At 45.8% G+C, this 15,789-nt stretch overlaps 1 protein-coding gene across 1 annotated transcript in view; it reads right to left on the bottom strand.

The window, feature by feature from the left end:
- Positions 1-1,854: 1,854 nt before the first annotated feature.
- Positions 1,855-15,789, bottom strand: part of LOC126336338 (probable glutamate receptor) — a 77,050-nt gene continuing 63,115 nt past the window's right edge. The window contains exons 6-8 of the mRNA XM_049999943.1: positions 12,158-12,366; positions 10,321-10,595; positions 1,855-2,077 (exon numbers count right to left, since the gene is read on the bottom strand). Of these exons, the coding sequence (XP_049855900.1) occupies positions 1,855-2,077; positions 10,321-10,595; positions 12,158-12,366 (707 nt within the window). The remainder of the gene's footprint in view (positions 2,078-10,320; positions 10,596-12,157; positions 12,367-15,789) is intronic.

The raw sequence follows: 15,789 nt of genomic DNA, 5'->3' as shown, positions 1-15,789 counted from the left end.
CTATGTATGTTCGTATCTTATTACATATAGGACCAGACAGATGTACATTTTTGTAATTCCGCAGTTTTCATGAAATTTGCATTTGCTTTTCGATATGTCGTATATGTGACCAGGCAGATGTACAATTGTTTAGGTCTGCAGCTTCCATAAGTTTTGTATATGTTTATGTGATACAGCAATCTCTAGAATTATGTACAAGCCCTAATGACGTAGTGTTACTACACACGAAGACCCGCGAGCTGTGACATTCATTGGCGCCTCTTCTGCTAGCTCTGTCTCGCGACGCTGCCTACAGCGTAAGAACAGAGCCGTAGTTGCGGTAGTACCTAGCTTGCGGTTGTATGTGATGGAGACACTTGAACATTTATAATGTCATCTCTCTTCGAAGCCTATGTGCTACTTACGACAATTTTGTAAGGCCTGCGTGGTATGGGCAACTATTAATACACCATTTTTTGCCTTGATGTTGTAACCTATATGTGTCGTAAGATATGTAACTAAATTTATATGTTGTTGTTGTTGTGGTCTTCAGTCCTGAGACTGGTTTGATGCAGCTCTCCATGCTACTCTATCCTGTGCAAGCTTCTTCATCTCCCAGTACCTACTGCAACCTACATCCTTCTGAATCTGCTTAGTGTATTCATCTCTTGGTCTCCCTCTACGACTTTTATCCTCCACGCTGCCCTCCAATACTAAATTGGTGATCCCTTGATGCCTCAGAACATGTCCTACCAAGCGATCCCTTCTTCGAGTCAAGGTGTGCCACAAATTTCTCGTCTCCCTAATGCTATTCAATACCTCCCAATCAGTTATGTGATCTACCCATCTAATCTTCAGCATTCTTCTGTAGCACCACATTTCGAAAGCTTCTATTCTCTTCTTGAACAAACTATTTATCGTCTAGGTTTACTTCCCTACATGGCTACACTCCACACAAATACTTTTAGAAATGACTTTCTCACACTTAAATCTATACTCGAAGTTAACAAATTTCTCATCTTCAGAAACACTTTCCTTGCCATTGCCAGTCTGCATCTTATATCCTCTCTACTTCGATCATCATCACTTATTTTGCTCCCCAAATAGCGAAACTTCTTTACTCCTTTAAGTGTATCATTTCCTAATCTAATTCCCTCAGTATCATCTGACCTAATTCGACTACATTCCATTATCCTCGTTTTGCTTTTGTTGATGTTCATCTTATATCCTCCTTTCAACACTATTCATTCCGTTCAACTGTTCCTCCAAGTCCTTTGCTGTCTCCGAGAGAATTACAATGTCATCGGCGAACCTTAAAGTTTTTGCTTCTTGTCCGTGGGTTTTAATACCTACTCCGAATTTTTCTTTTGTTTCCTTCACTGCTTGCTCAATATACAGATTGAATAACCCTGTCTCACTCCCTTCCCAACCTGTATACATGTTATATAAGTGGAATCCAAGCCCATTTTTATAACGTTTTCTGTTCTCCCTAGATCCGATGATGGCGGCTTTAGTTTCGGCGAAATCGGCAATCATGGAATAAAAAAAATTCCTGCGATCTTGGCTACCAGTTTATTGTTTTACAAGCACCTAGATCGAACCCACATGAGCACCCCTACAAAACACTCTTTTTATCGTTTTTAGCACATGCTACCAGTTTCGACACCAGTTTCAGGACCTTCCACAACAGTTGTGGCCCGCTGCATCGAAATCTGTTGATTGTGCATGTAAACGGTTTCGGATCGCAGGTTATGCTTGAAGCCTGAAGATGATACCACTTGGTGTCGAAACTGGTCGCATGTGCTAAAAAGAATTTTGGATTCAAGTACAGTGGCTGATTTTGTTATCACTACGCAAGTATTCACATTCTTTTGTTCAAGGAGGAGCAACGTACCTGCGGTGGAATAGTATCTCGAGCAAGAGGGCGACGACGGCGAAGGCGACGCCGTAGACGGGCACGAGCAGCGCAGGGTAGCAGTCGGCGATGCCCACCGACACGAAGCTGCTGCCGCGGCCGGCGGCGCAGCGAGGCTTCCGCGTCGTGTACAGTCGGGACAGCTGGCGGTGCTGCAGGCCGCACTCCCAGATGCGCCGGTACCTGCAGGGCACGGACAGCAGGTGTCACAGCGAGCCGAGCGCCACGACCGCGTGCGGCGCCATACTGCTCCAGCCACTGGACTAGCGTTCGGGGGAAGTGAGATTTTGCTCCCCGCCTCTCTCTCTGTCCGAACAAGCCTTGGAAGGCCCAGCGGCACCGACCGACCGCCGTGTCATTCTGAGCCGACAGGCGTCGCTGGATGCGGAGGAGGAGGGACATTTGGTCGGCGTGCCGCTCTTCAGGTCGCTGTCAGTTTTTGTTACCGAAGCCGCCGCTCCTTTGACAAGCAGCTTCTTAATAGGCCACTCAAGGGGTGAGTGCAGCTCGCTTCCCAAACGTGTTAGGCAGACTGGACAGTCACCCATCCAAGTGTAGCCAAGCTCGTCGTCGCTTAACTTCGATGATCTGATGGGAACTGTGTGATAAACCTTTTGCATTTCCTTTATGTTTTCGTCTTCTTTAAAGGCAAAGAGAGGAGATGAAGCGGTAGCCCATCATAGAGCCTATGCCTACCTTCATGTATTTTTTGACTTTCAGTTGTTAAAAAACAGAGGATTTTTTCTGGTACCAACAGGAGGAAGGAAGGATTCGCGCTCAGCTAGTGAACGAGTGAGAAGCACGCAATTTTTAGCGAGTAATTGTAGACCGCTATTTTGGGGTCGCTATGAATAAATCAGGAGTATGTATTTCATATGTGCACCGTTTAGAAAAATACAGTATTGTTTTATTAACAGAATGGTCGTGTGAGTTGTTATTTCAAATAGTACAATAATTACAAGAACTGAAGCCCACCTGTGTACTTTGGAAAATTACGATAAGCGTAATGGGAAGCGTAATGGGAACACGGTCAAGACTTCAAAGGTGAACACGGCGACCAAACGTAGCATTATAAAGAATGGTAAGCACAAATCTACAGCGGAGAAAGAAACTACTTCGCCCTGCAAAATAATATGAACTAATACAAACTTATTTCCAGGCATAGCTCAGCTTATTGTGCTTGTCATTCACGCCGAAAAATTAATCTCATTAATTCAATACATCTTAAAAAAGCCACGCATTTCAACGTTTTATTATCATCTATTACATTATTTTCTTATATTATAACTGGTTTTATCACTGTGGCAAGGCTGTTGGCTTTACTCTCCATCTATCTAGGCGACAGGCGAAATACGCTCCCTCCCTCTTCCCATCTACATGTACGTGATTACTGTGCTATTCACAATAAAGTGCCTGGCAGAGGGTTCAGTGAACCACCTTCAAGCTGTCTCTTTACTGTTCCACTCTCGAACGGCGCGCGGGAAAAACGAACAGGTAATTTTTTCGGTGCGAGCTCTGATTTCTCTCACATTATCGTGATGATCATTCCTCCCTATGTGGGTGGGTGCCAACAGAATGTTTTCGCAGTCAGAGGAGAAAACTCGTGACTGAAACTTCATGAGTTTATCCCGTCGCAACAAAAAACGCCTTTGTTTTAATTATTGCCACTCCAAATCACCTATCATGTCTGTGGCACTATCTCCTCTATTACGCAATAATACAAAACGAGCTGCCCTTTTTTTAACTTTTTCGATGTCATCCATCAGTCCCACTTCATGCGGATCCCACACCACACAGCAACACTCCGAGTAGAGGATTATTGCACTTTCTCACAGGACATGGGCAATATCCATCTATGTCGATTTGGAAAAAGAGCTACACCAGCGTGTGACTGTGGCGCTCAAGACGGTACACCTGAGCACATCACCTAAGCATACAATTACCGAACAACGACACTTACGCCCTAATACGACGAACCGATATCTTCAACGTCCTTAACATTCTGGCAAACGAGGTATCACAGAAGATCTTGAGGGAGTTCATAAGTAACCAAAATGGTTAGCAGCAAAACCGAAATAGACTGAGATGTACTCGCCCATACCGGACGATTGCGGTACTGGCCAGTCGCTCTTAATCCACCGCGCTACTGGAATAGGCCAGCGGGTGCATCACATCACAAACAAAAACAATTTGCACTCTTATTTTAAGTACTAGAAATTAGTATTAGTTTTAGGTAGAATTAGAACACTAACAACGCTAACCAAGTATGGACTGCAGCGACAAAACCGACTTCGCCAGCCCAGTGACAGGGGCACGCTCGCTGGGATTAGCTCGATGAGCAGGCCACAACATACATATGGACTGTAATCGCTGCATAGTAGATTAGATTAGAATTGGAATAGATTAAATAAATAGATTAACCTTGCTCATAGATATGCCAGTTTTAGAAAATTCTTGTAACAATGCTGCTGCTTCAAGTTGTATCATACATAGACCCACTAATTAGTTATGGTTGAGGGTTTTGTTGTATCATTATATTGTATTGTATTAATAAATAATTTTTTTTAAAATACTCCAGAATAGGTCGGACATGCATAGTGCAAGCAGTCTCTTTAGCAGACCTGTTGCACCTTCTAAGTATTCTGCCAATGAATCACAGTCTTTGGTTTGCTGTACCCACAACATTTTCCAAATGATCATTGCAATTTAGGTTATTTGTAATTGTAATCCCTAAGTATTTAGTGGAATTTACAGCCTTCAGATTTGTGTGATTTATAGCGTCATCAAAATTTAGCGGATTTCTTTTAGTACTCATGTGAATACACTCCAGGAAATTGAAATAAGAACACCGTGAATTCATTGTCCCAGGAAGCGGAAACTTTATTGACACATTCCTGGGGTCAGATACATAACATGATCACACTGACAGAACCACAGGCACATAGACACAGGCAACAGAGCATGCACAATGTCGGCACTAGTACAGTGTATATCCACCTTTCGCAGCAATGCAGGCTGCTATTCTCCCATGGAGACGATCGTAGAGATGCTGGATGTAGTCCTGTGGAACGGCTTGCCATGCCATTTCCACCTGGCGCCTCAGTTGGACCAGCGTTCGTGCTGGACGTGCAGACCGCGTGAGACGACGCTTCATCCAGTCACAAACATGCTCAATGGGGGACAGATCCGGTGATCTTGCTGGCCAGGGTAGTTGACTTACACCTTCTAGAGCACGTTGGGTGGCACGGGATACATGCGGACGTGCATTGTCCTGTTGGAACAGCAAGTTCCCTTGCCGGTCTAGGAATGGTAGAACGATGGGTTCGATGACGGTTTGGATGTACCGTGCACTATTCAGTGTCCACTCGACGATCAGCAGAGGTGTACGGCCAGTGTAGGAGATCGCTCCCCACACCATGATGCCGGGTGTTGGCCCTGTGTGCCTCGTGATTACTGTGCTATTCACAATAAAGTGCCTGGCAGAGGATTCAGTGAACCACCTTCGAGCTGTCTCTTTATCGTTCGACTCTCGAACGGAAAAATGGCATACCAGCTGCTTCATTCTACCTCCCTCAGCACCTTTAAAAATGTTCGCGTGCTTGATCATGATGAAAGGCAAGAGCTCCCTGTTATTATTGATAAATGGGAAAATTGTATATGAATAACACAAACATATTTTATGTATAAGCTCGACGAAGTATTAAAATTATGTCTGACTTATTTTTGTTTTGCAGCTTTTTATTTTACCTTTCTATTGAGGAAATTGCGTTTCCTTGATACATGATAAATCTGAGTTGTTTTCAATATTTCTACATCTGCACCTGTGTGGATACTCTGCAAACCACATTTAAGTGCTTGGCAGAGGGTTCATCTAACCACCTTCACAATAATTCTTTATTATTGCAATCTCGAACAGCGCGCGGGAAAACAAGAATATCTTTGCACAGAAACATCCCTCTGTTTGTAGTCACAAATCAAAAATTATTGAATAAGACCTGAAATAATTGTTGACAATTTCAGTTTTGTTATAAATACTGTCTATTATTAAGTAACGGACATGAGAGTAAATGCGCGGAACATAAGTGTTCTGTATGTTACCCGTCTCTTTATAAACTGAAGCAGCAAAGCAACTGGTATAGCCTTGCGTATTCAAATACGGAAGTATACGGCGCTGCGGTCTGCAACGCCTATACAAGACAAGTGTTTGGCACATTTGTTAGATCGGTTACTGCTGCTACAAAGGCAGTGAGTTTGAACGTAGTGTTATAGGCGACGCACGAGCGATGGGACAGAGCATCTCTTAGGGAGCGATGAAGCTGGAATTTTCCCGTGTGAGTGTACCGTGAATATCAGTAATCCGGTGAAACATCGAATCTCCTACATCGCTGCGGCTGGGAAAAGATCCTGCAAAAACGGGACCAACGACGACTGAAGAGAATCGTTAAGAGTGACAGAAGTGCAACCTTTCCGCAAATTGCTGCAGACTTCAATGCTGGGCCATCAACAAGTGCCAGCGTGCCAAACGTTCAACGAAACATCATCGACAGGAGCTTTCGGAGCCGAAGGACCACTCGTGTAAACTTGATGGCTGCACGAAACAAAGCTTTACGCCTCGCCTGTGTCCGTTCACAAAGACATTGGGCTGTTGATTACTGGAAACATGTTCCCTGATCGGACGAGTCTCGTTTCAAATTGTATCGAGTGGACGGGCATGTATGGGTATAAAGACAACCTCGTGAATCCACGGACCCTGCATGTCAGCAGGAGACTGGTCAAGCTGGTGGAAGCTCTGTAATGGTGTGGGGCGTGTGCAGTTGGTGCGATATGGGACCCATGATACGTCTAGATACAACTATGACGGGTGACATGTACTTAAGTATCGTGTCTGATCACCTGCGTCCATTCACGTTCGTTGTACATTCCGACGGACTTGGGCAAGTCCAGCAGGACAATGCGACATCCCACACGTCCATAATTGCTACAGAGTGGCTCAGGAACATTCTTCTGAGTTTCAGCACTGCCGCTGGCCACCAAACTCCCCACACATGAACATTATTGAGCATATCTGGGATGTTTTACAACATGCTGTTCAGAAGAGATCTCCATGTCTTGTACTCTTCCGGATTTATGGACAGCTCTGCAGGATTCAGTGTGTCAGTTTCCTCCAGCACTGCTTTAGACATTAGTCGAATCCGTGCCATTTCGTGTTGCGGCACTTGTGCGTGCTCGCGGGTTCCTATACGATATTAGGCAGTTGTATCAGTTTCTTTGGTTCTTCAGAGTATATCCTCACTCCGTTTCTAGATGGTACATCGCATCTGGTTTTTAGGGGAATCTGGTAAAATATTGATCTCGTATGTAAAGATAGCAATCATTGTGAGGTAACATCCAACAGCTGTGCAACACACCTATTGTACAGGCAACACGGGTGCGACCTTAACTGATAAGGTTACTACGAAAACTGCAGTAGCCTACGCTTACTTATGGTAGTCTACGGTAGCCTGTGGTAGTGTTACAGCTCTAGCGTTGAACTTGATTGCCACACTCACCTTTTGCAGCTGCTCCACAGGACATTTTATGGATTATTCTGCCCCAGAAATCTTGTCCCCGAGGAGATCCTTCTGATTTTAAGCTATCGAGAAATTAATGGAAATACGTTTGATCACAGTTCCTATTAATCGGGATGCAGGCTTTGAGATGGATAAAGTATGAGACCTGGCGATTTCTTTAATTTCTTCGGAAAGGTAATGTTTCGCGCTTAATGACAAATCTACTTATTAACGGTATTATTTTGACATCGGAATTTTAAATCGGACCCGCAATCTGAATGAAGGCATACAGGCAATATCACCATTTTGCATGAGACTGCACGCCTCAGCTGGAGCATTACTCTAAGAGAGAGCTGAACTCGACAGACGGCGCTAACAATGCAATAACTTAAGTACACACATCGAAAAAAGTTTTGCATACCCCGGTTCCAATAACACCTGAAGATAGACGTTGACTGTGGTTATTGTATCAGAGACACAGTCCTCTGGAGTGTTCAGAGATGTCACTAAACCCGCCCAAAGATGTAAGCAACCGTGCATGAACAGCGCCTATTAAATTGAGGGGGTCCGACAGCTGATCAGTTCCAGTCATTCCACCAGAAAGGAGGTACACGTCTCGTGTTGTATGTAGTTCATTCACGCCCGACAGTCAATACTGCGGTTCGATCGCGTCCGCATTGTTACTTTGTTCCAGGAAGGGCTCTCAACAAGGGAAGTGTCCAGGCGTCTCGGAGTGAACCAAAGCGATGTTGTTCGGTCATTGAGAAGATACAGAGAGACAGGAACTGTCGACAACATGCCACGCTCAGACCACGCAAGGGCTGCTACTGCAGTGGATGACCGCTACCTACGGATTATGGCTCGGAGGAACCCTGATAGCCGCGCCACCATGTTGAATAATTTTTTTCCTGCAGCCACATGGCGAGCAATAGGCTGCATGATGCGCAACTTTACTCTCGACGTCCATGGCGAGGTCCACTTTGCAACCATTACACCATACAACGTGGTACAGATGGGCCCAACGTCGGAGACGTGTTTGGAGGCAACCCGGTCAGGTCGAACGCCTTAGACACATTGTACAGCCAGTGCAGCAAGGTGGAGGTACCCTGCTGTTTTGGGGTGGCGTTATGTGGGGCCAACGTACGCCGCCGGTGGTCATTGAAGGCGTCGTAACGGCTGTACGATACATGAATGCCATCATCTGACCAATAGTGCAACAACATCGGCAGCATATTGGCGAGGCATTCGTCTTCATGGATGACAATTCGAACCACAATCGTGCACATCTTGTGAATGACTTCCTTTAGGATAGCGACATTGCTCTACTAGAGTGGCGAGCATGTTCTCCAGACATGAACCATATCGAACATGCTTGCGATAAATTGAAAAGGGCTGTTTATGGACGACGTGACCCACTCTGAGGGATCCACGCCGAATCGCCCTTGAGCAGTGGGACAATCTGGACCAACAGCGCCTTGATGAAATTGTGGATAGCGTGCCACGACGAATACAGGCATGCATCAACGGAAGAGGACGTGCTACTGGGTATTAGAGCTACCGGTGTGTACAGCAGTCTGGACTACCACCTCTGAAGGTCTCACTGTATGGTGGTACAACATGGAATGTGTGGTTTGCATGAGCAATAAAAAGGGAGGAAGTGATGTTTATGTTGAGGTCTATTCCAATTTTCTGTACAGGGTTCGGGAAGTCTCGGAACCGAGGTGACGCAAAACTTTTTTGATGCGTGTACACACGTCCCCACATAATTTTTTGGTATAAACATATCAGTATGCACCAACATTCTCCGGTGTTATTTTTTCACCTCAAGGTGGCTGTATCATTGTCACCCGAAACATAGTACTAAGACGCCAGCGACATCCGGGTGCAATCGCAAAACTTCGTTTGTGATGGGCGGTGGTGTAGAATGACATACATCACCGTTCTCCTGCTAAGGTACTACGTATTTGTAAAAAGAAAAGAAAGAACATTCTTTTCTTCTGCCTAATCTTTGTAAAAGTTCAGTGTCAGAGAAAACAGAAGCAAATCCAGAATGAGATTTTCACTCTGCATCGGAGTGTGCGCTGATATGAAACTTCCTGGAAGATTAAAACTGTGTGCCAGACCGAGACTCGGAATCGGGACCTTCGCCTTTCGCGGGCAAGTGCTCTACCAACTGACCTACCCAAACACGTCTCGCAGCCCGTCCTCACAGCTTCAATTCTGCCAGTACCTCGTCTCCTACCTTCCAAACTTTACAGAAGCTCTCCTGCGAACCTTGCAGAACTAGCTCTCCGGAAAGAAAGGATATTGCGGAGACATGGCTTAGCCACAGCCTCGGGGATGTTTGCAGAAGGAGGTTTTCACTCTGCAGCGGAGTGTGCGCTGATATGAAACTTCCTGGCGGATTAAAACTGTGTGCCGGACCGAGGCTCGAACTCGGGACCTTTGCCTTTTGCGGGTAAGTGCTCTACCAACTGAGCTACCCAAGCACGACTCACGCCCCGTCCTGACAGCTTCACTTCTGCCAGTACCTCGTCTCCTACCTTCCAATCTTTACAGAATCTCTCCTGTCAACTTTGAAGAACTAGCATTCCTGAAAGAAAGGATATTGCGGGGACATGGCTTAGCCACAGCCCAGGGGGATGTTTCCAAAATGAGATTTTCTCTCTGCAGGAGAGTGTGCGCTGATATGATATGAAAGCTGTAAGGAGGTGCTTGGGTAGCTCAGTTGATGGAGCACTTGCCCGCGAAAGGCAAAGGCCCTGAGTTCGTGTCTCGGTCCGGCACACAGTTTTAATCTGCCAGGAAGTTTCAGAACCGCATCGTCCGGTAATAGATTTTTTTGATTGATTTTGGAGAAACTGCGGCGGCACTCACGCTATCTTGAACATCTCCTTGTAGGCGCCGTTCTTCTGCACGGCGATGTAGGGGTGTATGAGCTGCAGGAAGGGGATGGCCTGCAGGCCACACTTCTCCTCCTCGCGGAACGTCTCCTGCACCAGCTGCCAGGCGGGGCTCAGCTCCGAGTGGAAGGCGAACGGCTCGGTGCGCAAGCGCCGCACGCCCTCCTCCAGCGTCATGAAGTGCGGTTCGGAGCCCGGGGGCGCCACCTTCTGCCGGTACAGCGCGCGCCGCACCGGTTCATCTGCTGCCTGCGGCACACGGCGGGGCGGCGAAGGTTCGTGCCGTGAGGATACAGTCTCAGATCAAGGCGTACCTTCCTGCTTGCTTAGATCTGATGGATTGACACTTGGATACGAACAAACACAGTGCGGTCAGGGGAACAACGACATGGGAGGTGGATGGCCGGTTCAAACATCCACCTGTGGGGCGAATATCGCTTTTTTAATCAAGCCATTGTTGAATTTTGGATTTTCGTAAAAATTTTTGCGCAATATTTTAGTTACACACAAATAACGAAGAGTGTCACTTCAGTAATACTAAGATAAACTAATTCCTGCATGTCTCAGTTTACAGAGCGTATTGCTTAAAAGCTGCAGGTGTACCATGTAAATTTACTTAATTAAAACAACTTAGTATTAATATAACTCCATAATACATCGTAATATACACTATCAAATTTGATTAGTCATTCATATATATTGTAAAATGTTCAGTATCGTCATAGACGTATTAATGAAACAGAAGTGTTATAGTAACGTAAACATCAGTCGAGCTGTGCTCCAAACGGACATTGTCAGAAATTTCTTCCTCAAATTAAGAGTTAGGTTTGTCGCTAGTAGGCTTCTACTGCCCAGGAATGCCCTTATTGCCAGTGCTAGTCTGCTATTACACGAGAATAATTCGGCAAAAAGTCTTTTTGCCACCTTCAGGTGGTTCCTGATGACTACTGCTCCTCTCCTGTCGGCGATATATGTATGCTGGCGATTCTAGGCGCTCCAGTCAGGAACCGCGCTGCTGCCACAGTAGCAGGTTCGAATCCTGCCCCGGGCATGGATGTGTGTGATGTCCGTAGGTTTAAGTAGTTCTACGTCTAGGGGACTAATAACATCAGATGTTGAGTCCCATAGTGCTCAGAACCATTTGAACCATTTTTATGTATGCTCGCCCTTACCCCCACCACCACTCCGCTTCTTATGCTATCCTCGAGGCGGCCATGTTGGACGGTAGCGATGGTCGGGGCAGATGCCCGCGGCTCTGAGCGATTCCACTGTACGCGCTATCGCTGTCGGATACGGACCTCACTGTTCGGAAAGTTTTTTTTTTCTATGTTCAGTGCAGGGTTCCAAGTCTGACTCAATTGTACGCCACTATGTTTATTGATTACACCATCCTGGGCCCTGATCTCAAAGACGTCTTTATCACGCAGCCCCATAAGGAGGAAGATTCCCTATTTTAGTGTTGTTGTAGTCCATAGTATGGCCATGGAGTCATTACGACATGACCTGGCTGGACTCCCGAGAATTCTGCAGCTTAAAAATACACCGGAAGAACGTGCGATACCTTCGGGATAAGTTAGAATGTTGACTTCTGTCCAGACCTTATCGTCCTGCATCGCTTCTTTTTCTGGTTCCGGTTCTTGAGGAGGAATGGGCCGCTATTCCTCGACGGATATTCCAACACCTCACGGAAAAAAGTGTCCCCAGTAGAGTTTTGATACTGTGATGGTGGCTATAATGATTTCCCTTTTATTTCGTAAAACATCAGTACTTAAATTGACAGAAACTCCTGGTTTACTTGACTAACTGGTTACCGGGAAGAAGTGCCTGTTGTAGACAATGTCGTGGACGCCGAGCCCGAGCGGGCTGTAGAGCAGGTCGGCGAGCGTCCGGATGGAGGTGGTGGTGGACTGCAGCAGCACGACGATGCTGGCCGAGTAGGAGGTGTACAGGAACATCACCGTCACCAGCAGGGACAGCGTCACGATGCGGCCCGGCACGCCGCGGCTCTCTGCTGGCGAACCTGCGGAAGAGGAGACCGAGCCAGTGCTGCCGGAGTCTCGCGATTCCCACTGCCACGGCGTCGTCCCGAAACACTGGCGCCAACAGAGTATTCAGCACTGGTTCGGAGTGAGAAGTGTGAAATACCGCGACGCGGTATACGTGGATCGAATGAGATGTCTGCTAGAGGCGTTCCGGGCTAGAATTTTACATTAACGTAACTAAGAGCGGAAACGCTCAATTCAGTCTCAAAGGTAACTGGAGGTGATGTTAAGGTGAAATAGCAAACGAAACCATTTTTCTGTCTCACACAATAATCCTAAATCAACTCTGGTTCACAAAGGATGACAAGTACAGAGAGCACTCCGTCTACAGGCCACAAGTAGCCCATCGGGACCATCCGGCCGCCGTGTCATCCTAAGCTGAGGATGCAGATAGGAGGGGCGTGTGGCCAGCACACCGCTCTCCCGGTCGTTATGATTGTTTTCTGTGACCGGAGCCGCTACTATTCGGTCGAGTAGCTCCTCAATTGGTATCGCGAGGCTGAGTACACCCCGAAAAATGGCAACGGAGCATTGTGGCCCAGATGGTGACTCATCCAACTACCGACCACGCCCAACAGCGCTTAACTTCGGTGATCTGACGGGAACTGGTGTATCCACTGCGGCAAGGCCGTTGCCTCTGAATGTAGACTTTCATGTTATATTCTACTGATGAAAAACTCTTGCGTTTCCAGCTGTGACATACACAATATCTTGCCACTTTGCCTGAATGTGCTGGGAACTACACTGGTCGAAACGTCCCGCTATCTCTTCGCTACAACCCGGCTGGCATCCATAGATTTTTGTTAGCAAGAAGAGCAGTCTGTAAGCAGCCATCGTCTAAAATGGCAGGAATTCGTGGAGTAGTGAACCAATGAAACCAGTGAGCCAGCGTGGCAGATAGCAAATCGCTCGCTCGCCAAAATTAAAGGGAATGCTTTTGGACTACGTGAAGGATCAGTAACAAGAACCCGGAATAACGTTCTCCTGATTCGGAGGCTAATGAGTGGAACATACAGAGCGAGGGAATAACAGTACAAAGTTGGGCGATGCAGGTTGTCCAGTTATACTCTGTCTAATCAAAATTATCTGGACTCTTATTTGTGGACTTTAATATGGGTTGTGTCCAGTCTTGGTCTTTATAGCTCTGCTGGGGACACACTTATCGAGGCTTCTTAAAATCTGTTCAGGAATGGCAGTCCATTCTCTCATTGAGGCATTTTAATATCTGTGGGGGAATGGAAGGCCACTCTCTCATTGAGGCATCTTAATATCTGCGGAGGAATGGCAGCCCGTTCTCTCATTGAGGCATCTCAAGATCTGCAGTGAAATGGCAACTCATTCTCTAATTGAGGCATCTTAATATCTGTGGAGGAATGACAGCCCATTCTCTCGCTGAGGCATGTTAATCTCTGTGGAGGAATGGCAGCCTATTCTCTCATTGAGACATCTTAATATCTGTGGAGGAATGGCAGCCCATTCTCTTACTGAAGCATCTTAATATCTGCGGAGGAATGGCAGCCCATTCTTCCCAAATCAGAGAAAGGAGTGATGTACAATGGGGTCTGGAGCGAATTCGACATCATAACTAATCCAGAAGGTGCCTCATTGGGTTGTGGTCGTGACTCTGGGCAGGCCAGTTCACTTCAGGAATGTTATTGTCCACATACCATTGCCTCACAGATGCTGCTTTATGACAGCGTACATTGCTATGCTAGTGAAATCATCGACTACGAACTGTTCCTCTATTGTACTAAATACAAAATTTTGTAAACTGTGTTCATATCCTTCCACATTAAGCGCTATCTTTAGCGGAATAAGCGGATGACACCCTAACCAAGAAAAACACCAGCACACCGTAACACCACTTCCTCCCTAGTTCAGCTTTGACACTACACATGACACCAACTAACTTTCTAGAACAGTGGTTCCCAACCCTTCTAAGATCTCTCCACTCCCAAGTGCAATCAGATATTACCTAGTACCTTACCTCCCTGATGCCCTGCTGCCTCCCCCTGTAACCGCTCCCTCCACTATCATCAACATTAGCGCCTAACTTTAAAAATCAAAAAGAATTTTCTTTGAACACAGTCATTTTTAAAATTAGGAAATGAATAACTGAGATTACTGGTACTGAAACTGTGAGAACGTGGCGTGAGTCGTGCTTGGGTAGCTCAGGTGGTAGAACTCTTGCCGCGAAAAGCAAAGGTCCCGAGTTCGAGTTTCGGTCAGGCACACAGTTTTAATCAGCCAGGAAGTTTCATATCAGCGCACACTCCGCTGCATGGGGAAAGTATCATTCTGGAAACGCCCCCCTGGGCTGTGTCTAAGCCATCTCTCCGCAATATCCTTTCTTTCAGGAGTGTTAGTTCTTCAAGGTTCACAGGAGAGCTTCTGTAAAGTTTCGAAGGTAGGAGACGAGGTACTGGCAGAAGTAAAGCTGTGAGAACGGGGCGTGAGTCATACTTGGGTAGCTCAGATGGTAGAACACTTGTCCGCGAAAGGCAAAGGTCCCGAGTTCGAGCGTCGGTCCGGCACACAGTTTTAATCTGCCAGGAAGTTTCATATCAGCGCACACTCTGCTGCAGAGTGAAAATCTCATTCTGATAACTGGTACTGTTTATTTCCAACAAAATATTTGTAGAATGATGAAACTAAAAACAGAAAAGAAAGATAACCATCCACACTGAGGGTAGACAGTTGTTACGAAAGATGCTACCTCCACACAGCTCCTCTCCTTACCGACACTTGCTTCGCCTACCCCCTATAACAAGTTAATATCAACCAAATTATGTCGATGATGCTTTAACCTACTGTTTGGAAATCACGTGGTTGGCGGAAACTAGAAGACTTGAGGCTTCCAATGTTTTGTGACTGACCACCGCCACTCATAATAATAATAATAATAATAATAATAATAATAATAATAATAATAATAATAATAATAATAATAACAATAGTAATAACAGTACAGGCCCCACAGCGGTGTAGTACAGTAGTCTGTCTTGTTTTGTGTGTCAGTTTAATTTTGTGGAGTAAATAATGAAGGAAATTCCGATGTAGTGTTGGAACTACCTACAACGTGGGGAAGGCATTCCCATGCGCTATTTAAGCATGCTCCATGAAATATATGTGCTTCAGTTTCACTGTCGAATATGCATGGTACAAAGCATGCGTGTGGTGCACAACAAGTAACCTCCACCAAACTGTGATACGTACCAATTCACGCATTTGAAAAAAAGAATAACTATCAGGTAATTTATATAATCAGTTTTACAGTCTTAGAAAATAGTGATAATAGTACTGACCTTTTAAAAATAATTCTATTTTGTGACCGAAATACAATTGAGTCCTTTTGTTTTTAACCCAACAAAATTACATTTTACCCTTCAGGGAGTAATTAC

The sequence above is a fragment of the Schistocerca gregaria genome, chromosome 1 (assembly GCF_023897955.1).
Source record: "Schistocerca gregaria isolate iqSchGreg1 chromosome 1, iqSchGreg1.2, whole genome shotgun sequence".
In the NCBI taxonomy this organism is placed as follows: Eukaryota; Metazoa; Arthropoda; class Insecta; order Orthoptera; family Acrididae; genus Schistocerca; species Schistocerca gregaria.
This window is presented reverse-complemented; position numbering and strand designations above follow the sequence as displayed.